Source organism: Musca vetustissima, unplaced genomic scaffold, assembly GCF_032173495.1.
Source record: "Musca vetustissima isolate MV318-11 ecotype Yass unplaced genomic scaffold, APGP_CSIRO_Mvet_v1 utg2721, whole genome shotgun sequence".
Classification (NCBI taxonomy): Eukaryota; Metazoa; Arthropoda; class Insecta; order Diptera; family Muscidae; genus Musca; species Musca vetustissima.
Genome location: NW_026877519.1, coordinates 188,610 through 212,518, shown reverse-complemented (window position 1 = coordinate 212,518; position 23,909 = coordinate 188,610). Strand labels below are relative to the sequence as shown.

General features: G+C 31.8%; 1 protein-coding gene and 17 non-coding genes across 18 annotated transcripts; 15 read left to right on the top strand and 3 right to left on the bottom strand.

Moving 5' to 3' along the window:
* Positions 1-563: 563 nt before the first annotated feature.
* On the bottom strand, positions 564-23,610 carry LOC133322104 (double-stranded RNA-specific editase Adar-like). Its single transcript, XM_061531170.1, has 8 exons — positions 23,446-23,610; positions 17,004-17,186; positions 16,644-16,924; positions 12,718-12,868; positions 5,732-5,900; positions 4,172-4,271; positions 819-1,298; positions 564-738 (listed from the first exon to the last, which is right to left on the bottom strand). The coding sequence occupies exons 2-8, from the start codon at positions 17,122-17,124 to the stop codon at positions 640-642; spliced, it is 1,401 nt and encodes a 466-aa protein (XP_061387154.1). The 5' UTR covers positions 17,125-17,186; positions 23,446-23,610; the 3' UTR covers positions 564-639.
* On the top strand, positions 5,145-5,216 carry Trnae-uuc (transfer RNA glutamic acid (anticodon UUC)). Its single transcript has one exon. It is a non-coding gene; the product is annotated as a tRNA-Glu (tRNA).
* On the top strand, positions 8,776-8,847 carry Trnae-uuc (transfer RNA glutamic acid (anticodon UUC)). Its single transcript has one exon. It is a non-coding gene; the product is annotated as a tRNA-Glu (tRNA).
* Positions 9,244-9,315, top strand: Trnae-uuc (transfer RNA glutamic acid (anticodon UUC)). Its single transcript has one exon. It is a non-coding gene; the product is annotated as a tRNA-Glu (tRNA).
* Positions 9,682-9,753, top strand: Trnae-uuc (transfer RNA glutamic acid (anticodon UUC)). Its single transcript has one exon. It is a non-coding gene; the product is annotated as a tRNA-Glu (tRNA).
* Positions 10,231-10,356, top strand: Trnal-caa (transfer RNA leucine (anticodon CAA)). Its single transcript has 2 exons — positions 10,231-10,268; positions 10,312-10,356. It is a non-coding gene; the product is annotated as a tRNA-Leu (tRNA).
* Positions 10,538-10,663, top strand: Trnal-caa (transfer RNA leucine (anticodon CAA)). The gene is made up of 2 exons: positions 10,538-10,575; positions 10,619-10,663. It is a non-coding gene; the product is annotated as a tRNA-Leu (tRNA).
* Positions 10,871-10,996, top strand: Trnal-caa (transfer RNA leucine (anticodon CAA)). Its single transcript has 2 exons — positions 10,871-10,908; positions 10,952-10,996. It is a non-coding gene; the product is annotated as a tRNA-Leu (tRNA).
* Positions 11,445-11,570, top strand: Trnal-caa (transfer RNA leucine (anticodon CAA)). Its single transcript has 2 exons — positions 11,445-11,482; positions 11,526-11,570. It is a non-coding gene; the product is annotated as a tRNA-Leu (tRNA).
* Trnal-caa (transfer RNA leucine (anticodon CAA)) lies at positions 11,912-12,037 on the top strand. The gene is made up of 2 exons: positions 11,912-11,949; positions 11,993-12,037. It is a non-coding gene; the product is annotated as a tRNA-Leu (tRNA).
* On the top strand, positions 13,169-13,294 carry Trnal-caa (transfer RNA leucine (anticodon CAA)). Its single transcript has 2 exons — positions 13,169-13,206; positions 13,250-13,294. It is a non-coding gene; the product is annotated as a tRNA-Leu (tRNA).
* On the bottom strand, positions 20,275-20,346 carry Trnae-uuc (transfer RNA glutamic acid (anticodon UUC)). The gene has a single exon. It is a non-coding gene; the product is annotated as a tRNA-Glu (tRNA).
* Positions 20,819-20,890, top strand: Trnae-uuc (transfer RNA glutamic acid (anticodon UUC)). Its single transcript has one exon. It is a non-coding gene; the product is annotated as a tRNA-Glu (tRNA).
* Trnae-uuc (transfer RNA glutamic acid (anticodon UUC)) lies at positions 21,322-21,393 on the top strand. Its single transcript has one exon. It is a non-coding gene; the product is annotated as a tRNA-Glu (tRNA).
* Trnae-uuc (transfer RNA glutamic acid (anticodon UUC)) lies at positions 21,841-21,912 on the top strand. The gene has a single exon. It is a non-coding gene; the product is annotated as a tRNA-Glu (tRNA).
* Trnae-uuc (transfer RNA glutamic acid (anticodon UUC)) lies at positions 22,393-22,464 on the top strand. The gene has a single exon. It is a non-coding gene; the product is annotated as a tRNA-Glu (tRNA).
* Positions 22,836-22,907, top strand: Trnae-uuc (transfer RNA glutamic acid (anticodon UUC)). Its single transcript has one exon. It is a non-coding gene; the product is annotated as a tRNA-Glu (tRNA).
* On the bottom strand, positions 22,971-23,042 carry Trnae-uuc (transfer RNA glutamic acid (anticodon UUC)). Its single transcript has one exon. It is a non-coding gene; the product is annotated as a tRNA-Glu (tRNA).
* Positions 23,611-23,909: the final 299 nt, after the last annotated feature.

Here is a 23,909-nt window from a genome sequence, read left to right as displayed (position 1 = left end):
CTTGGATGCAATGGGCGGTGTTGTTTCGTGTATTTTGTCATTGCTGTTGTTATTACTATTATTATTTTGGTAATAATTAAATTTATCTTTGTCATTATATGCAACAACTACAAAAGCCATTTGGGCTAATTTTTCGAATACAACTACAAAGAAATTTGATAATTCTTGTTGGGGTTTTTGTTGTAATACATTCTGCTTATTAACCTGAAATATTGCTAATAATATTTCAATAAATTGATGTTGTTGTTCTTGTTGTGGTTGCTGTTGTTGTTGTAATAATAATAAAGTTATTATCATAAGTACTAATTGAATTTGTAATAATAATAATAAGATTATGAATAGTATTAATAATAATAAATATTGTTTTTGTTCTTGATGTTGTTGATTTTCATTTTCAAATTGTTGTTGTTGTTGTGTTAAATATATTTTTGCTAATATAATCAAATAAAAGATTATAACAATCATCATCAGCATTATAGAGAGTTGTTGCTGCTGCTGATTTTCACCCGGCAACGAGGACATGTGATTTTGTTGTTGTTCTACTAATTCTATGACTCCTTCTTCTTCGTTTTCATCATCATCCTGACTTTGGAAAACAACTTGGTTAATTATTTGTTTGAAATTTTCAATTTTATGCAGTCATTCCGGAAGCGCAAATTCATCTTGTTCTTGGGGTTTCTTTAACCAATTGCCCAGATCTTCACGACGAAAGGCGGCAAACAATTCACGTTTGGCAATCTGTAGAAAACAAAAATAAAACAAAAAACATTTTAAAATTTTTTTAATAACACCAGTTCCCCATAAATCCGCATTCTCACCTGATAATCTTTAACTTTGGCCTTTGTCTGTCCATAATCTGTGGTCAATTTACGTTCCGGTAGTCCGGGTAGATTTTTCACCAAACTTCCATATTTATTAAAGAACATCTGTTTGGTTATACGTGATATTTGATTGTTGACCGTTTTGCCAGTTAGAGAATTCACCACCTCCACTTCAGTATCACCAATTGTCCAGTTGATACCGAAATTTGGTGCCTTTGCCTGATTACGTGGCTCCGATGATGTCAGCTGTGCCAATCGTGGTTTATTCAAATGATACGGTGGTGGAAGACCTTGTATAGATTTTTCAATACGACCACATACGGCACGATACATATGTTCGGGATGTAATAGACTGCCCAAAACGATGGAATGCAAATAAATCGGTTCAATAATCGATGACAGCAAGGAGCCCTGTATACCGACAATATTCCAACGGGCAATTTTATCGGAACATGACATGGTTAGAAGACGATGACCCTGTAAAAAGTAAAGATAATTGTTATTACAAATGAAAATAGTAGCGTTGTGGGAATTAAGGAGCAATATTAATAAAACTGAAAATAATTCCCCTTGAGTTGAAGGATAGAACTAAAAGCCGATTCCCAAATCCTAAGATTAAATACTTATTTTTTAAAGAAATGATTTTCAAGGGGGATAATTCTTTAAGGATAGACAAAGCGAATAGAAAAACTACACAACAACAAAAAATGAATATTAACATGTATTTTTCGGTATTCATTTAATTGGAAATTCTAACCAACATATTATATTGGCTCATTAGCATGGATTTTTAAGAATTTAAGAAGATGTTTAATTATAAGCCCCATAACGAATACCTTATTCTTAACAGTTAATGGGGGTATAATTTTTTTATATTTTAAAATATCATTTTTATTCGATTTCTGACTTATTATCGTTAATTTGGAAGATATCAGGGAATTGTTGACCCATTGGTATATAAACATTCCAGCAAAGACTGGAGTAGACTTATATAATAACAAAAAGTGACAGGCTGAGCCATATGCCTTTACTTTTTAAACATATTTTATTAAAACTATTTTTCAAAGACATGCTGAACTGAAATGAAAATATTTTTCACGAAGAGTACAGGTTTGTTCATGATTTCTTTTCAGAATTGTAATTTTTTTTTTTTTGATATCCTGATCTATAAACGTGGATTTCTTTAAGAATTATTTTTTCCAGGAGGGTCTTGAATGCTGTAAGATTTATTTTTCAAGGAGAATCTGAAGCATAGGTATGTTTCAGAATAAATTTTCAAGAAGAATCTGAAACGTCCAATTTTTGAGGTATTATTTTAAAAAAGGTCTTCTGAAGCGGAAATTTGTTAATAATTGTTTTTCAACGGGGAGTCTAAAGTGTTGATTATTTTTCATTGCATTCTCCGGAAGCAAGCATTTTTTACAAATTACTTTTCAAAGAGAATCTGAACTATGGATTTTTTCAAGGAGAGTCTGAACCGAAGGTTTGTTTTTTTCTAATATTTTTTATTTAATTTTGTTTTAATTCTTCGAAATTCTTTGAATTATTTTACGAAGAAGAATTTGAAGATTGGGAGAATTATTTTTCAAGGCGGATAACAGGCGTATTTCTTTATGTACTGCTTTTCAAGGGGAATTTGAAGTGTGGATTTTGTAACAATTATTTTTGAATAATAATCTGGGAAGCGAAGTTTTAAAACTATTTTCAAGATTATTAAAAGGATAGAGGTTTATTTTTTCCCAAGAATAATCTGAACTATAGACAAGATTTTTTTCAGGAACGACTAAACAAAAAATAGTTTTCTTAATAATTGTTTTTCGAAGAGAGTCTGAAGAGTTTATTTCTTCTACAAATTGGTTTTCAAGAAGAATCTGAAGACCGGATTTTTTAAGGATTATTTTTTTCCTGAATAATGTGAAGAGTTGCAGAATTATCTGAGGTGCTATTTTTCAAGGATAACTCGAGTTAATTTTTTCAAAGATGGGATTTAATTTTTCCAAGAAGAGGCTGAACTGAGCGGTTAATTATTTTCTAAGAATGAAAAACATTCTGCTAGGTTTTCTTGAGATTCTCTATGGGTATAATACCTCTTCGGCTTTTCTATAGATAGGAAATAGTTTTTGAGCTCCTCTGTGGAAAGAAAACGTCCATAATTTTTTGATGAATACAAGGCATCTTTAACTCTCCTCTTAATAGGATACTTATTCAGCTGTTCTATTTATCTGTTTAGATGGACCCATTAACAAATTTTGTGAACAAAATACATGTTGTATAGATAGGGAATATCCTGAGATCTACTATAGAATAACAACATCTTCCTTTTTTTACGAATAGAACCCCTGAGGCTCTTCTACAGATATAAGACGTTTTGAGATCTTCTATGATAAGAAGGACTTTACGTTTTTATATAAATAGAATTTATATTAAACTCTAGAATATTATAGAATATCCTCCAGAATAAAATGTCATTTGAGTTTTTCCTAACATATAAAACTCTTGAGTCCTTATATATACAAAAAACTTTTCCTTTAAAGGCAGGAAAATACAGATAGAAGATATATATGCAGAGTTTCATATATAGATAAGATAGATTCTGGACAAAACTTGCTACAAGCATAATGTTGACTTAATGGAACCGTAAAAAATAAGGCGATTTTTAAAAGTTAATGACTCATCATTGAGTCGCAAAAATCAGGTGCGAGGCTTGTTCAAAAAGTATGACGAATCTTGTATTTTTTATGAAATCAGTTTTTTGCGATCATGTTCCGCTGCTCCTTTGAGACAAAATTTGTATCATCTCAATCGTGGCGAAACGTTTTGGCCTAATGGTATTTTAAAGTTTTTGAAACAAATAACAATTGAGCGATTTTGGTACGGAAATTGAATATGAACATTATCAGCAACAATTCTTCGCTAAAGCGGCTGTTTCCAACGACATTGAAATTCGAAATTAGTCCATGTTTTAAAATGTTAGCATTAGCAACATTTAAAATTGGCGACTTTGTCGGGCATTATAACTTATTGCGGTATAATGGATCTTTGGTCCCCAATTCATGGTTATAAATCCATAAATCGTGAACAGTTACAGCCCTTCGGAACAGATCTGCCTCCTTGCAGGCTGAATCCCATATATTCAGAGCAGTGTCAATGAGATGCTAGTCGTACATTGACAAAAAATTAACCCCAGTAGATTATTAGGAGCAAGATAATATGTACAATCGAATAAACGTATCCCACTGAAATCCGACATACTTTTTGGAAAAGCCTCGCATGAGAAAAAACCAAACTACAAATAGAAACCATTATTAAAATTGAAATATTCTTTTTTAATTAAAATACAAAAAACTTACCTCCAAAACGCCATCCCAGGTCTGTATGCCATCACTGCTCTTAACGGGTATGGTACCTTCACCCGACTCAATCTTTGTACGCAATTGACCACGTGCTTTTCTGTACAGGTGTGGTGAGATTGATTTTTTTGATTTGAGATTTGTTATTCGAGACATTTGTTCGTGTGGGGTTTTCAGAGGGGGTGTGGAACAACACGATTGATTTCGAATCACAAGTTTAGTTTAGTGTTTTTTCATATATTTCGAAATCGAATCGGGAAAGGAAAATTTTATTGTTGTTGTTGGTTGTGGTGGTGTGTTAGAAAACAAAAATAGACATTTTTACAGCAACATAAGTTTTTTTGTTTATTGTCATCGATTAAAATAAATTGTTTTTTTTTTTTTTTTGTTTTAGAAAAAAATTCCACAATGTTTCAGACGTAGACATAAGTAGAGAGATATATAGAGATTTGATTTGAGAAAAAAATTAATTAAAAGAGAGCGCCGACACAAAAAAGAGAGCATTTGTTAGAAAAAAAAAAAATAGAGACAACAATAAGAAAAAATTATTATTAATATTATTAATTTGAAAAAAATAGTATTATGGATTTTGGAATAAGAAGAGTTTTTATTTTTCAAAAAAACAATAACAAAATACATTACGTTAAAAGAAAAGAAGTAGAAAGAAGAAGAAAAAAAGAAGAGGTAAAAAGAAAAAAAAAAAACAAAAAAGTAGATACGTTAAAATTTAGGAAATTTTTAAGATTTTGAAGAAACTGAAGTGGTTTTTTAACTGATTTTTTATTTCAAGTGGTTGGTTAATCAAATTAAAAAAAGAAACGAAAAAACAACAAAAGAGCAAGAAGAAGAAGATAACAGAAGGTAAATCTAAAAATAAAACTTGTTGGAAATTTCCGAATGAAAAGTATTTAAAAGTGGTAAAATGGAAGAAACAACATTTTGTGAGACACTGATACAATGGCCACTACTAACCTCCCATATGGTCTAGTGGCTAGGATATCTGGCTTTCACCCAGAAGGCCCGGGTTCGATTCCCGGTATGGGAAAGTTTTTTTTCTTTTTTGCGAGCGCGTGTTGGGTATTTCAATGACGTAGAATTTTTTTCTGAGGCCTACTTTCATCCTGAAAGCCAGATTTCGAAGAAGACTGTGCCCGTTCGTTTTGGTTTTGTGTGTGTGTTTTCACCCAGAAGGCCCGTATTCAATTCCCATTATAAAGTGGGAAGAATTTCGCGCGTTGGTCTTTTTGTTCGATATGCCATTTTTAAATACTTTTTTCTTCAGAAATTTCACAAATTCTTCAAAAGAGTTCTTTTTTTGTTTTTGTTTTGTTCTTTGGGTTCCAAAAAAATCTTTACTCTACTTGGTCTACAAAAGAAATATTTTGTAAATTTTTTTGTTTTGGTCAACATTTTTTTTTTGTTTTTGCATTTCAAGAAAATTTACTTTAAAAGATTTTCAAAAATGAAAAAGTATATATAAAAAATAGTATATATATAGAGTTTTTTATATATATGTAAAGGTATATATAAGAAAAAAATTAGTTGTAAAGATATTTTTACCTATTTGGGTGTTTATCAACACTCGAGTCATTTTCGTGGGGACTAAAAATGCGAGCATCCCCACAAGGCGCTGTATTTATGTACAGATGAAAATGTACACCGGTTTTCAATTTGTACGGGTATTGCGCATTTTCTTGGTTCCTCACGAAAATTGACTGATTTGCTGTTGCTATAAAAATAAATAAAATAAATTTTTGTTTTTATTATTAATTAAATTCGTTTGTATGTATTGTTTTTTTAATTATTAAATTATTAATATGAAGAAAACAAATAATTATTTTTTTTTTTTGAAAATAGGTTGTAATGAAAATTTAAAAAATATTAGAAAAGTAAAAAAAGAAAAACTGAGAAAAGATGTGGAAACTGTGATAGGTGGTGATGATGGTTAAATAAGGGTCAAGTATTGATAACAAAACTTAATAGGTGATTAAAAAAATATTTAAAAATTAAAAATATTGTGGTGTGGTAAATCGAGTTTTTGGCTTTCGCATTTGGGCTAAGTGAAAAAATGATGTGTGTGTGTGAAAATATTTTCAGGCTTAGGCATTTAAAAAAATAATGATTGGATTTAAAATAAAATCATTTTGTGGTAGTTCATCAAACGAAATAAAATATCTTCTAAAAATAATAAAAATTAATTCGAAAAAATAATATATTTTTTTACTCTAGGGCGACGTCGTGTGTGTTTGAGCGCAAAATATTTGTATTTGTATTATCATCCAAAAAAACTTACGAGATGAGAGAGAAATTCAAAACAAACTTCAATATCTAAAGAAAATTATTTTATAGTTTTTTTTGTATTGGTTTTCGCTTAAAAATTCTATAATTTTTTTTTTCCAAAAGAAACAACAAATCATATATTTATTATAATGCATCATGAGATAGAGATGTATGTAATTGAGTTTTTATATATATCCAAAAGTCTTAGATTTGAGACCCGTTGAGTGGGGATTTTAGTCTATATTTTATTTTATATTTTTGAATTTGTATATTTGTAAAAAATGTAATGTTAGATATTTACATGTTTTTAAGAAAAAATGTAAGCGATAACATCTAACATTCAAACATGCATAATATATACATATATAAGGATATTATAATGAACATTTTTGAAATATACAAAATATGTATTATATTATTTAGACTAGACTCCGTCGTTGAGAGATTTAAGTTTACACCATTCCGAAATTAATCTAGTGTTTTAAACGTGTTTTTTTAATAATCTTGGATAGGAATGATAATGAGCAAAGAGATCCCGGCCTATCCCAGTAGACACTTTTTTTTTGCAAAATTGTACTCAAAATGTAAATTTCCTTCAATGGGTATACACCGATTCTAGCAACCGTCAAACTTCATAACAATCTTCAATTTCGGCATTTTCTGACAAATACCCGCCTACAAAACACTGTTTTTAATATACCAGATTGTGGTTCCTTATACTATGGTCCTTAAGCGAATCGGAATTAAAATATTTGATCTTTCGATTTTCGACTTTTACTGAAAGCAAAGTGCTTAAAATCGAATTTCAATATTTATCGACTAACGCAAAGGTCAGATACACTGGTGACCAAAACTAAAGCAACTGAAATTGCAATTTTTGCTTGGACAGAACTAAAGCAACTCTACTGTACAAGCAGGTGAGCTCTGAAAACATATCGTACAGTCGTATCTGGATATTGTGATGTAATTTTTATAAGACCTATTCACAATACCCATTGAAATAATTCGCGAATACGCACAGAAACTGATTTTAGAATTGATTTTCGCGGATTTTATATCGCAGGTACCCAACACAACTACTACCCTAAGTTTCTGCGGATTCCGAAACATGGCAATACTTCGCGATATTTGCACTCTCTTGGCCGCGTAGAAATAAAAATCGCTTTCCCCATGGAAAATTTTTGATGTTCAGCTTGTAAATGTCGCGCCCAGAGCGATTAGATGTCCAGCCAAAAATAAAGTTTTCGGTCCATTTTATTCCCGAAATATCCAAGATCTTAACCAGAACATCATGCCAAATTCCTAAGCTATCAGCTCGAAATGTGTGCTCTCTAATGTGATAATGTTAGAATACGTAGACACCTGCAAATATGTTCGCATAACTCCCACATTTAACCATATACTCCAATATAATAGGTATTAATTTACAGGTCAACCACTCCTGTTGGAGTGGGTGTCAATGTCCTTCAGAAGTAAAATTATAATCCATGGATTAAAAATTCCTAAGTTTTATAAAAAAGTCTCGGTCTATTAGACCCGCTAATTTTTGAACGATCTTCATCAAAATAGTCTGCTAAATTCCTTTCTCTGTAAAATTTCGTGATGTTCGCGTCGTAATTGTGGCTCCTAGAGTGACCAGAAAAACAGACAAAAATAAAGTGTTTGATCCATTTTATAGCCTCAATATTAATCAATTATTGCCAAAAACAATAAACAAAAATTCGTGACGATTAGTCCATAACTGTGTCCTTACAAATCAACTAGTCGAGATATGACGACTCAGCAAGTCGACATACGACGATCGGTATGCTACTGTCCTATAATCCCTCCTGTCAATCATGTAAGAGGTGAATGTGTTGGAAAATCTTAGATATATCATAAAAATTGGAATCGTGAGCAGCTTATTCTCTGCATTAAGCTCCTATGGCATTCCCATATTTAAATGATGCAGTACAAAGGAATAATTTAGAAAAATATTGACCTTACGTGAATAAATTATTGATATCATAACTAGGTTTTTATGGTCCTGGTCATCTAAAATTCAATTTTTAAAGAAAGGAACGGAAAAGTCAAACCAACTGTTTCGTAAATTTCTTTATTTTGTTATTTATTAGAAATCGACAAAAATTCTAGTTAATTAGTAGTAGTCTGAAATCTCGGCGGTGCCAAAATATAATCTGGGAAACAATTCGGAACGCAGTCTTCATTTTTTCTCTCTTAGTGATTCTTTTTCTGAAGTCAGAGTGATTCTGAATACGAGCACTAAATTTTATATTTTCCAATTTCCCTACTCAACATTACTATTAAACATTATTCGCTTTATATCCCATATGGTCTAGTGGCTAGGATATCTGGCTTTCACCCAGAAGGCCCGGGTTCGATTCCCGGTATGGGAAATAGTTTTTTAATATTTAATTTTTTATTTATTTTTGTATTAAAATATAAATATTTTATATATTATATTAATTTGTTTTTTATTTAATAATTTTTTTCAGTTTATATTATTTTTGTTGTTGGATTATTTCGGCTTTAACCTAAATAAAATTCCTAAATCATAGTCATCTTCAGAGAAATAGATTTCAATTTTAACAGTTTTTCAGATTTAGTTTTTGTAAATTTTATATTTTGTAGATTTAAATTTGTCTACTATGAAAAATGAGTTCACTATTTCCATTTTACGGTTTCCGATTAAATAAAAATATTGAACACATAAAACCGATCCGATTAAGACATATCGATCACTTGAGAAAAATCGTCATACATTTAATAATCTGTACATTACATAACATATATCCCATATGGTCTAGTGGCTAGGATATCTGGCTTTCACCCAGAAGGCCCGGGTTCGATTCCCGGTATGGGAAGATTTTTTTTTATTTTGAACTTAACAAAAATATGTTCTATACATAAATCACAGATAATACAACAATAAATTATTAAGCATTAATAAACAACATGAATAGCACGACGATAACACGTACAACACACATTAATAAAAAACAACAACAACAAACATTCTATAAATAGAATACTAGAGAATATAATTGATCACACAATGTGCTGGTATTTCTACCAGCCAATAGTTTAATATGTTATCTTCGTATTTTTAGTTGGCGCACATCGTCACTGTGATGAGATCATCAAAACAGGTTTATTTTTTGACTAAACATAAATCGTATCGAAGAATTTTAAAAATAGTTGTGTAATGTGTAAATGTACGACTGTACATATCCCATATGGTCTAGTGGCTAGGATATCTGGCTTTCACCCAGAAGGCCCGGGTTCGATTCCCGGTATGGGAAAGATTTTTTAGTTTATGATATTTGTTGTATTCAAAATTAAGAATAATATTTGATTAATATTCAGAGCACGTGTTTGATTAAAAAAGAACGGAAATATGCCCTTAAATTTATATTAAGAAACTATTTGGTATATCGATATTGTTAAATACAGATTGAAGTGAAATCAAATAAAAATGGAAATGAAATTTAATGATTTAATCAAAACTGGAATATGTTCCGTATCTTTTTATAAGATACTATATTATTTAGTTTTAATATTTTTTTTTTTTTTTGTAAATGATATATTAATATCTGTTGTTATACATAAACATGTATATTAAATACAAAAAATGTACTGCATTTATACAAGCAAATCAATCGTATTTAAACATCACATGCCGTTAATTAATTTAATAATAAATAGTAATTTATTTACTTTAAATTATTTAAAATAATAATTTTTTTACACACCGAAATTTACACACAATGTGACAACAAGTCAGGATGGCCGAGCGGTCTAAGGCGCCAGACTCAAGTGTTAAAACTTGTTCTGTTCCAACAGAATTCGTACGATGAGCGTTCTGGTCCTCTCTGAGGGCGTGGGTTCAAATCCCACTCCTGACAAAATACTTTTTAGTTTTATTTATTATCAGAACTTTAGAAGCTAAAATTATGTCTAGTATATAAGACTTTGTGAGTATTTAGAATTTATATTGAATTTTTTTTTTAATATTTATTAATACTATTGGTATTGAAAATTGTGACTTTATAAATACTTTAATAAAAATCCCCACACGATCGTCATGTCAGGATGGCCGAGCGGTCTAAGGCGCCAGACTCAAGTGTTAAAACTTGTTCTGTTCAAACAGAATTCGTACGATGAGCGTTCTGGTCCTCTCTGAGGGCGTGGGTTCAAATCCCACTCCTGACAAAATACTTTTTGAAAAACTTTCAACAAGAGATATTTTTCTTTAAAAATCTAATATATCTCATCTATAATCCTCAGAAAACCTCAACTGGCATTTTTTTTAAATAACTATATGATAGTGAAGTTTCTTATGGGGGCATTTTTAAATGATCGCGAATCCAAATTAATTGTATGCCAACTAGGTCGCACAAAATCTCCAGTAAACCCCATGTCAGGATGGCCGAGCGGTCTAAGGCGCCAGACTCAAGTGTGAAAACTTGTTCTGTTCCAACAGAATTCGTAAGATGAGCGTTCTGGTCCTCTCTGAGGGCGTGGGTTCAAATCCCACTCCTGACAAACTATTTTTATGCTTGCATAATTGTTGTTTAATAAATATATTGGCTCTAATATAATGTGAGTTTGCCTTTTTGATTTGAGGATAATGGGTCTAGAAAAATTATGCATTTCGATAAATAAAACAAATGCTGTACATTTCTGACTTCGACCTTAAATTAAAAATAAGTGTGTGTATTTCTAACTTCGAACTTGTTAATATTTCCTTGATAGAAAAAGGATATTTCAATTTAATTCGAATGCGATTTTATCTGCACAATTTTTGCAGATCCTTTGAATATTTACTATCATCAATATTTAATGGATATTGTTGGCGAAGAAACATGAACCTATATTGAACTATATAACGTTTTCAGGCGGATATCGAATTTCAATCTGAGGTAATATTGAATATGAGGTCTCTGACCAGCACTTCGGGAACTATAACGTTGTAATATAGGTCTATTATCATGTCAGGATGGCCGAGCGGTCTAAGGCGCCAGACTCAAGTGTGAAAACTTGTTCTGTTCCAACAGAATTCGTACGATGAGCGTTCTGGTCCTCTCTGAGGGCGTGGGTTCAAATCCCACTCCTGACAAAATACTTTTTTTTCGTGGGATATTATTTGATTTAAATACTTATGTATACAAAACGGAAACTTTCCTAATAATTTTGGATGAGGTTCAATAGAACCGATAGCTAAAAGAAGTAACTGTGGATCACTGGAACTCTGTCGATCATTGTTGTTATACAACACTCAGACGGTTCCTAATGTAAAATGGAATAAGTAAGATGTATTTTTTTTTAATTAGATAAAATTTAATGGAACGGAGGACTTGTCCTGGTCTCTAGAATTATGTGAATTATAACCGAAATTCAAATACATGCCCTGCATTCTTTCTAATATCAGGCAGTACATTGTGCGGCGACAGATATCATGTCAGGATGGCCGAGCGGTCTAAGGCGCCAGACTCAAGTGTTAAAACTTGTTCTGTTCAAACAGAATTTGTACGATGAGCGTTCTGGTCCTCTCTGAGGGCGTGGGTTCAAATCCCACTCCTGACAAAATACTTTTTGAAGGGAATTATTAAATAATGGAATATTTACAGAAAATGGATAGGATCTGGTCAAACCTATATATTATTATTTGTTTATCATACCTAGTTATTATTTTATATGTGTCCAATTTATTTATAAAATAAACTGTTGGTTAGGTCTGATACCTGTATGAAATATTTATACATGTAGATCTTTCACACTCAAAATCTTTCCAGAAGGACTCAATGCCACAATTGGAATGTAAGGGGTTTCTAAAACACAACTACAACCATTTAGCAAAATTTCAATGCACACAACATCAAGTAATTTAAATTAAAAAAAATTAAAAAAAAAAAAACTAAAAACACCAAGAATTTCAAGCAAACATAAAATATCAAAGGAAGATTTTCAAGTTTAACACGATGATACATTTTTTAGTGGAGAAAATAGTGATGAATGGTGTTGTTGGGGGAAACAAATAGCGGACGGTTTTTCTCGAAAATGGAAAAAAAGAAATCAAAACCGAAAAACAAACATAAATATATATATGAGCAACATTGAAAAAATAATACAGACATGCAGACCCAACAAAAAACATCGATTTTTGATTCATGTTGTTTTTTCTTTACTTATAAAAAGAAATATATGATTGAGAAACAAAAATGAAAGAAAAAAGATCGAAATGTAATGGATTTGAACAAACTTACCCGGATTAAAATGCAGCTCCAATTGTGCATACAAATATTTCATAAAACAACGTCGTGAAACAATTTCAGCATGTGAATCGTTAAGAACGGAGCCATTAATGCTCATATGTTCACCGCTGACACATTTGGTGCCAGTCGAAACTGAAATGACCTGCAAGGAAGAAAAGAAAACATGAAAAAATGTAAAAAATTGTAATGTGGAAGATATATGTTAATATTTAAATGGTGTAGATTATACAGGAAGATGTTAAATGATATATGATGGTTCATGTTCGTTTTAGGAATTCTGAAAAATATCTACACTTAGAGAAAAATTAATCCTAATATTTTAAATGTTTTATAAAAAATATTCATTGATAAATAATTGAAATCATTAGTAAAGATCGAGTCAATATTATGCCCGGTATTCATGTTAATATCAGGCAGTACATTATGTGACGACCTATATCATGTCAGGATGGCCGAGCGGTCTAAGGCGCCAGACTCAAGTGTGAAAACTTGTTCTGTTCAAACAGAATTTGTACGATGAGCGTTCTGGTCCTCTCTGAGGGCGTGGGTTCAAATCCCACTCCTGACAAAATACTTTTTATTAACATATTTTATTTAAATATATTAAAAATTCATTATAAAAAATATATTATATAAATATAAAATAAAAGAAAAAACAAATATAATATAAAAAATAAATATAATTTAAAAAACAAATATAATATAAAAAAACAAATATAATGTAAAGAAATGCGTTATTAAAGAATATAATATAAAAATTATTATATATCAGTAATGCCAAAATATAGTCATTTCGGTTGGATAATGCACTTAAGATAATAAAAACGCATTAAAAAAAGGTGCTGCAGTTTTATATGGGGACTATACTCAATCGGCCGAAATCGATTATTTGTATAAGGAATATGAGAACACAAAGTATCAAACTAGAGCCAACGTAGTTGAACAATATTTCCGAAATGGTCAACATAATGAAAATGAGGGGCATCATTATATACAAAAATGTGGACCGATATTGATAATTTTGGTAGGGAGATTTGACACCTATTTAGAATCCAAATTTTCAAATTGGCCAATTTTTCTGAAATGCAACATAATGTACCGTTTTATGCATGCTAACCGAAACATGGGCCAATATTGATACATTTTGTTTAGGATATTGAAAAAATTTTGGTAGGAAGATTTGCTATCCAACGAGGACCCAAAATGCTAAAATGCAGTCAATTTAAATTTGCAAAACCAATCCCAAATATCGAATACTGGGGATAGAGAATTAATTTTTATTTTAAAAAGGACAATTTGCCAATAAAGGGGACCACAAATTAAATTACAGCCAATTTGATTGAAAATCGTTAAAAAATCCCTAAATTACTGAATATTGGGGAGGTATTGTTCTATGGGGATTACCCGAAAGCATAGACAAATATTTATAATTTTTAGTAAGGAGATAGATTTGTCTATCCCATGATAATCAATCCGACAAGAACTGTGTCATAACAAAATGTGCCATAACAAGTGAAAAAGCGTTAAGTTTGGCAAAGCCGAACTTTGGATACCCTTCACCATAGATATACTGACAGGAACTTGAAATGAAAATATAGGGAAAATGCCAAAAAGTGGACCTATACTGACAATTCTACAAACCGATTATGTAAACTATAATGTAAAACATAAATCAAATTTCAGAAATGTTTAAGGGATAATTATACCCTCAGCCTTATGGCTAAGGGGTGTATACACTTTGACACGGTGAAAATGTGTCTCATCGAAATATTTCAGAAAATTTTGATTTCATCCGAACATTGCCCATTTTATTATTTCTTCCAAACGTAGTTCAAGTTCGAAGATTGAGAATATCGATCCACTTTTTCTGGTACCTCCCACACAGGGTCTAGGCCTAAATGAGGGTTATAGTTCTTTATCGAACCTTACGTTCTAGTTTTTTATCTCGATATCCTCCGCAGGTGAAATGATTACAACAGAGTCTTAGAACCAAAGCCAAAACGCAGAACAAATCAGATAACTATTTTAATATAAAATAGGGGGTTATATGGGGACTACCCAAAAAAAGGGGGTGGATATTAATAATTTTTGGTTTGGAGATTTGTTACCATATATGGCTACAAAATACCAAATTGCAGCGAATTGGGTTGAAAACCTCGCTCAAGAACCCCCTTATATGGGGGCTATTCGAAAAAATGGATCTATATTCATAATTTTTCGTGGAGAGATTTGGTACCTATTAAGAACTCAAAATACTAAATTACAGCCAATTCAGTGGAAAAATACGACCAAACCCCCAAAATACTGAAAATTCGGAGGTACCGTTATATGGGGGGAATATTTATAATTTTAAGTGGAGACATTTATTACCTAATAAGAATCCAATGTACCAAATTTCAGCGAATTCGGTTGAAAAACGCGCTAAAGAATCCCAAAATACCGAAAATTGGGGGGTACCCTTATATGGGAGCTATGCCTAACGTGGGCTGATATATCCCATCTTCGAACTTGACCTGCCTGCAGACAAAAGACAACCCAATGCAAAATTTCAGCACCCTATCTCAATTCCTTCAGAAGATAGCGTCATTACAACAGACGGACGGACAGACATAACTAAATCGTCTTAGAATTTTACCCTGAATATTTCGAAGAGTTACAAATGACAAAATTAATATACCCTCCATACTATGGTGGAGGGTATAAAAATGCAACATTGACCTTGAAAACACCATAATTAAAGGGGACAAAACATTAACCTATATTGAACGTTTTTTTGCGAGAACGCAGGGGAAGCTTCTTTGCCATTGCGACCAGGAATACCTTCAAAAATACCTAATTAGGGACGGAACATTTATATGGGCGCTATGTTAAATCTCTTTTTGAATATGAGATGACTTTTTGCTGATTAGGATCTTGAAATTCATTAAAATAATCCGCAATTCCATCGATATTTATTGACTGATGAGGTTGATAAGGAAAACATTACCGGACTGTCTACTATCTATTGAACTATCTATTGGAGATCTGGTAACAATTGACCGAATTCTTCCTACAATAAATTCACACAATCCAGTCCTTGAGGGACATTTATAAACGACCCTTATTATGAAATATATATCCAATCATTTCTCTCAAATTGACATTTTTCTTTGAATACCATGATAACACCTCTTAGTGGAAAACTCTATACCATATGTCTCATGAGGGATGTTATACAAAATGATTTGTTACATTCATTATAATTCAACATTTTTCTTTCAGTGTATTCTTGGCTTCTTCCTGACCTTACAAAAATATAAATCAACCACAGAGCTAGCTGGAGGTTTTTCAATACTATTTTTAATACAGGAATTTTTATGTAAATTGGTGTTACCACTATTTAACACAAAAAAAAAAAAAAAAAAAAACAAGTAGAGGAAATGAAAACCAAAAACAAAAAATGTGAAATGGAACAGGTTATGGTAAAAGTGAAAAAAAGAAATGCCATAAATCTTAACAGGAAACGGATATGCGGACAAAAAATATACAAATGGCAATATGAAAAAATTAGCATGTTAATGGTAAGAGAGTTCCTTTACACACACATATGGCTATCTATGTGGGTAAGTGAGAATGTGTGTGTGTTGTGGCCATTTTTATAAAACCACATGACCATGACATTTTAATTATTCCCTCTATACTTTTTTACATGTGTAACAAAAGGACTTAACATTGTTCATTGTTCAAAGTTAGGGTGGGGGAAGGGAAAAGTGGACTCTCTAAAGCACAATAAATCCTATCATTGTTAACAATTTCCGTTGATAATTAACTCTAATAAATGACACTGATGATGATGACAGCGGTGATTGTGATGATGTCCATGATGACAAAAACTGAAAGTTTGTTGTATTGTGTGTTGTTGTTGTCCCTCCACTTACTTGAGCTTCATTAAAATTCATATTTTCCGTCATGACAATGCCAGCCAAAACTTTACGCCGTGAATACGACTCTTGTCCTTTGATAACTTCCATAAACTTTTCCAAAACTAAGCGGCCAATGGTGTCAGCATGTATTTGTGGCAATTCCATGGACGATGATTTATCGTCCAATGGTAGCGGGAGATTCTTTTGGGGATGCATCATGGGACTATAGGAAATGTTACACAGTGATGCTAAGGCTGCCTTGGCTGCAGCATTTTTGGCTAATTTCTTTGAGGGTCCTGTTGCGGGGGGAGAGAAACAGAAAAAATAGATTAACTTATGAAATGAAATATAGCAGACGATTTTTCTTTCACTTACCAGTTCCATCAAATTTACTATTATTAACTGTTACCGTCATTTTGAAACGGCAATTATTTTGAGCCCCGTCAACAGTTGAGCAATCGAAATGGACATCGGTGAACAGCTCATAGAGCAGCATAACGGGTCCCTTGTCGGGCACCTTCTTTTGGCCATCGACACTTAATGGACTCTTATTGGAATCTATGGCAAAGGAAGGAGGTGCGACAAAATAAGAAAATCAAACAAAAGATCAGTTTCTGAAATTCCGTAATCAAATGTATTCAACATTTATAGAAAAGTTTTTGAAAAGATTGAAATCACTTTATTTTTGACATGTAGAAGGAGCATTTAAAAGTTTTTTGTTTTTGGAATTATGTATGTATGTGGCATATGCATGGTGGGTATTCTATATATAAATAGACACAAATGTATACTGTTTGCAAAAAATAAATAAAAAAACAACAACAAAACATAAGCATAAAATAAAATTGAACAACTCAAAAATTCAACACACAATAATAATGTACGCATAAACAATACGAGTGTGTAGTTATATCTGTTACCTTTGTTATCCGATGTTCTCTAGAAAAGTTTATGAGGGGAAAGAATTAACCATAAACTAATTTTCGGGATGGGGTTTGAAAAATTACCAAAAAAATATTTTAAACCAAAAAATGCATAAATAAATTAATATAATTTATATAGGCAGAGGAGCCACTATAGACCTATATATTTTTTTATAGATAAACGATGTCTAATTTATAGAAATATAAAGCATTATAAAGAAATTTAGAGTTGGGTCCGGCGAAACGAACCAGTTCAAAGAAACTATTCCACAAAAGGAAGATCGGTACTAGGCCTTGTTTTTTTCTTTCATCTAGTTCCTTTTGCTCCTGTATTTCAATAAATAGTTAAGCCTTTCCGAAACGAATTAGTTAAGAAACAAAAGGAACGATCGTTACTAGGTCGTTAACCGTTCATCCAACAATAGGAAGGATCAGTACTAAATGTGATTCTTTCGTTTACCAGTTCCTTTTGCTCCTGTAGCTCCGAAAAAAAATCTTTCATAGGACGTTTTTCTTTCTGGTGTTAGGTCCTTCCAGAACGAACCAATTTGAAGGAACTATTCAACTAAAGAAACGATAGGCTATTCAACAAAAGGAACGATAGGCACAAGGTCTGTTTCTTTCGTTCATACAGTTAGATTCACATCCACTCGCTTTCAAACAAATATATTTCACAGGACGTCAACTTTCCTCATCCATTTCCTTTTGCTCCCGTATCTATATATCTTTCACAGAACATCTAATTTCTAGAAATATAAAACCTTCTACAGGATTCTAGAATTAGGTCCTTTCGAAATGAACTAGTACAATGAAACTACTCAACAAAAGGAACGATAGGTTCTAGTTCTGATTGCTTCCTTCATCCAGTTCGTTTTGCTCATGTAGTTCGGAATCAAATAATTCACAGGACGTCTAATTTCTTGAAATTTAAAACCTTGTACAGAATTCTACAGTTAGGTCCTTTCGAAATGAATCAGTTCAAAGGAGCTATTCAATGTATGGTACGATCGGTACTAGGATCCTTCTATACATATATATTTTTTGCCTTCTGCTGCGAGTGGTATTTTTCCCTCAGTTAACCCGGAAGCCATATTAAATTACAAAATGCGGAACTATATTTTCAGAGAGGAAATATTTTACCCTCTGAGAACCCGAAATATTAAATTCGAGAGGTCTTTTGGTATTTGGTACCCCAAAAGCCATACACAATTTTAAAATTTAGACCTATATTTCACTCTGAAAAATCGATATACTTAATATCAGTCACTTAGGTTGGAATATGCCGATAGGAATCTAGGTTGGAATATGCCGATAGGAACCGGACCTAAATTTTCAAATAGAAAATCTTTTACACTCGAAGAACCCGAAATACCAAATGTCTTTGACCCTTCGCCTAAATTTTAACTACTGATTGTTTAAAGAATCGGTTGAAAATAAATCCGATTAAAATTTCCAAGCGAAAAGTAGAGCGCGTTGATTTTTTTTCAATATGATAATCATTAGAAGTTCTGTCATATTTGAACCGAATCAAAACAACGACAGAAAGGTTGTTCTTTCCTTTTAAGAAAGATCGTGCCTACAGAAGATCTTATAGTTCATGAGATATACACTTATCATATCTAAAAACGCTCTAGAAGGTCGAATATATATTGCAAAGACTCAACATACGCCCTCTACGTACTCAGAAATGGGCTACCTTTATTTAATGAATATAAATATGATGAGCGAGGAAGTTCACAAACGCCAAAACCCATACATACGTTACATATATCGATTTTAAGGTATACATACTATGAAGCTATATTCTCTTCTTGATGGAATATTTTCTAGAGGTCCTTGCTAAGCTATTCTATCATCTCAATGTGAGGTATTTTTCATATAGATAACAATATAAAGCTTTTCAATCTACAGATTAAACACTATATCCAAACTGTACACAGGGTTTTAATAGGACTGGATTTTTATCAAAATGATCAGTATTTTCAATTGCGAGATTTTTTATACATATATCCCATATGGTCTAGTGGCTAGGATATCTGGCTTTCACACATATTTGTTTCTATGGGAAGGCCTATGTTGGATTTCCGGTATGGGCAGATTTCTCCAATATATGGTAAAAATTAAGACTCGAATTTATACACAAAACTTTCCTGTCGTATTTCGAATATATATTGCAAAGACTCAACATACGCCCTCTACGTACTCAGAAATGGGCTACCTTTATTTAATGAATATAAATATGATGAGCGAGGAAGTTCACAAACGCCAAAACCCATACATACGTTACATATATAGATTTAAAGGTATACATACTATGAAGCTATATTCTCTTCTTGATGGAATATTTTCTAGAGGTCCTTGCTAAGCTATTCTATCATCTCAATGTGAGGTATTTTTCATATAGATAACAATATAAAGCTTTTCAATCTACAGATTAAACACTATATCCAAACTGTACACAGGGTTTTAATAGGACTGGATTTTTATCAAAATGATCAGTATTTTCAATTGCGAGATTTTTTATACATATATCCCATATGGTCTAGTGGCTAGGATATCTGGCTTTCACACATATTTGTTTCTATGGGAAGGCCTATGTTGGATTTCCGGTATGGGCAGATTTCTCCAATATATGGTAAAAATTAAGACTCGAATTTATACACAAAACTTTCCTGTCGTATTTCTGCTTCGTAATAAGTATATTATATGTAGTATAAAAAATCTTCCCATACCGGGAATCGAACCCGGGCCTTCTGGGTGAAAGCCAGATATCCTAGCCACTAGACCATATGGGATACATAAACATAGGATGTTCGTAAGAGGGCCAGTTTTGGCGCGATAGATATCCAAAATGAACATAACATAAATCTTTTCTAAGGATTTTGAAATAAAAGGAAGTTTTCATATGATACCCTGGCCCTAGTATAAATTTTACTTAGATTCCGACATAAGATTCTGATAAACAGAACAAATGGTGCAATTTACATTCTACTTGTATTTGGACCCTTAATAAAAATCTTCAGAGATTCATAATAGAATGCATAGAAATAACTTATAACCTCCTTCTTGTATATAATATTCTTTTATCGAAACAAAATATTTAATTTTATTGTAGAATCTATGCACATAAAGTCAACATAAATTTGAAATTTTATTATTATTTCGGAAATATATTTTGGAAACTACTTTGCTTCGATTCGGAGTAGAGATTAATATTTTATTAAAATAAAATATTGATGTTATTCCATGATCACTTTTCGTTTTATATCCCATATGGTCTAGTGGCTAGGATATCTGGCTTTCACCCAGAAGGCCCGGGTTCGATTCCCGGTATGGGAAGATTTTTTTAAATATATTTTAGAATATTTTATATGAATATAATATCGATTCATATTATCTTTGAAATAGTATTATCAAAATATGACTTTAACGTACTGAACGGAATAAGAATTTCAATATGTTAAAATATTGAAAATGATAATCATATCTCTTGAAGTGAGGAAATTGACACTGAAGATCCACGATTTCCTCGTGATTACTCACAATTTGCTTAGATTTTGTTTAGATTTTATTCAGAAAAATCTGTCCTTTGAGGTTGAATGTGACTTGAATAAACGATCTTTCGATCTAAAGGCTAGCATCTAAGCGAAATGCTATAGAAGTTAATGCTGGTTTCTATAAAATTTGTTTAATTGAACATTAATTTTTCTAGTGTAATGTGGATGCTAAATTCGATACGCAAAGCACACAGTGTTACGTAACATAGCATATCCCATATGGTCTAGTGGCTAGGATATCTGGCTTTCACCCAGAAGGCCCGGGTTCGATTCCCGGTATGGGAAATTTGTTTTTGTATTTTTTTTCTAGTTGGGATTAAAAAAATCTCTATACTTGAAGGTGAAAAAATTATTTGTTTTTAAAGATTTAATGAGGGAATATCAGAGAAATACCTGAGACATTTGCGTATTGACTATGAGAAAAATCAGAGAATATTTTGAGTGAAAATTCGTGAATTGGTCGATAGAAAATCGGATATTAATGATCTTCGCCCTAACAGCATAACCTCAAAAATATGACAATGGATTGAAAATCATAATATATTTAAATTCAACTGATCATATATGTATAAGTGGAATGCTGTGTGGGTTTTAAATTATCGAAGAATCGAAAATACGAAAGGATATTCGGTTGAACATCATATATTACAATCTACAGAATTTTTACCGCGATTATTGTATGTGTTATGTAATGCATAGTGGACCCAGATATAATCAAGTATCTTTTATATATCCCATATGGTCTAGTGGCTAGGATATCTGGCTTTCACCCAGAAGGCCCGGGTTCGATTCCCGGTATGGGAAGTTTTTTTTTTTTTTTTGCTAGAAATCTGAGTTGATCCTTTGTTGCATACCATAATTATTGACTTTTCTATTAGATATAATAACTTAGGGGCCACGAATGGTATAGTAATTATTTAACGATATCGACCGTTTACAAGTTATTTTCCATTTCAGGTAGAATTCAAATATCACAAATACGGATTGTTATTGGGAATCGTTTTTATTTCAGGTAAAACACAATTTCCGAATAAAAAACTATCTAAAGTTTAAATCGATTGAATTTATATCAAAGGAAATGAAAATATGCCAAACTATGTAAGTGATTTTTGTATAAAATTTATTCAGTTCCGCAATGGAAATAATCTATATTTTGAAAGAGTTTGAATCGAGGAAAAATTTACAGAAAAATACTTCGTAATCTCAATAAGAGTTTGAATTTCAATTAAAAATTCTTTTACTCGGCGTTTAAACTGTTGAGAAGAAGTTTATGTTATTTTTATATCCCATATGGTCTAGTGGCTAGGATATCTGGCTTTCACCCAGAAGGCCCGGGTTCGATTCCCGGTATGGGAAGATTTTTTTTGCACAATAAATTTTTATTATTCTTCTTTAACCTACTAAATTTTTAATTTTATAAAATGCACCTAGAAAATAATACTATAAGGTATGTAAACCATTTTTTATAAAATACTTTAGTTAATTAAAATTTCCCATATGGTCTAGCGGCAAGAATATGCTACGACTTATGTAGAGATTATATATTACAAATAATGTAAATTTGTCATCAAATTAATCATTATGATATTCCGTATTGTCTAGTGATTAGGATATCTGACTTTCAGGCAGAAGATCTGGATCAGTGATGTATCCCGTATGTTCTAGTGGCGAAGATATCTGTCTTTCTCGTAGAAGGCTCAGTTTAGAACCTTTTGATTTAATGTATATCCCATATGGTCTAGTGGCTAGGATATCTGGCTTTCACCCAGAAGGCCCGGGTTCGATTCCCGGTATGGGAAGATTTTTTTGGTTCATTTGCAATATATATTTAGTTAAAAATTAATTGCATGTAGAAAAATATCTTCCCATACCGGGAATCGAACCCGGGCCTTCTGGGTGAAAGCCAGATATCCTAGCCACTAGACCATATGGGATATATAAAATTCAATATTTTGAATACAAAGATTTTTGAACTCAAAATATTTGCAACTTATTAAAATTTCAGATCACTTTTGTATTCTTTGGAATTTTTGTTAGAAAATAAAAATTAGTAACGGTTTAGAAAAAATGAAAATATTTGAATTTTGAATATTACAACCGAAAATTGAAGAATTATGAATAAATGATTAATAAAGAAAGAAACAAAAGAAATGAAAACAAACTTAAAATGGGAATACTTGCTTTGCATGCTCAACTTAATGTTCTCAAGCAAGAGGTCTGTGGGGGACGAATTCTTGGATGTACAAAGTTTTGCTTTTAGTTTAGCTTTCTTCACAATGCTCTCAACATACAGTATCAATTCAGTTTGTGACATTTTGTCAATATCTATATCAGTACCATTGTCCAAATGTTCATCGCTGGTAAAATCTAAATTACAAGCCGGCTTCAAGGGAGTCAGGACAGCACCATCTTTGAATTGTATAAAACTACGCAATGCCGTTGCGGCCGCTTCAATGCGTGCGATTTTTTTACTTCGCCCCTGTCCAAGGTATTTTTGACCATCGACCTGAAATTGGAAGGGAAGAAAAAATATAATTATTAGAATTTTCAGATGTCTTTAGAGGTGCCTTATTTTTTTCAAAGCATATTTCAAATTTAGAATATCTCCATGTTTCTTTAAAGGACCCTTGAATATAAAATATATTCAATGTAAAATATTTTGAATCTAATAAACATTGCCACAATAATTTTCCACACCACTACCAATTTTAATATCTCTTTCAAATCCTTTTTATCCCTAAAATTACTAACAGCATTTACAACTGATACCACCACAGAATGAATGCATTTCTCTAATAAAT

Bases quoted from the DNA above. Each gene is read 5' to 3' on its own strand.
- LOC133322104 (XM_061531170.1), bottom strand. From the start codon at position 17,124: ATGCTGCTCTATGAGCTGTTCACCGATGTCCATTTCGATTGCTCAACT. The intron at 4,272-5,731 runs GTAAAAATATCT...ACACCTGTACAG, and splicing joins GTTGATAAACACCCAAATAG to AAAAGCACGTGGTCAATTGC. The intron at 1,299-4,171 runs GTAAGTTTTTTG...TACTTTTTACAG, and splicing joins CCTGGGATGGCGTTTTGGAG to GGTCATCGTCTTCTAACCAT.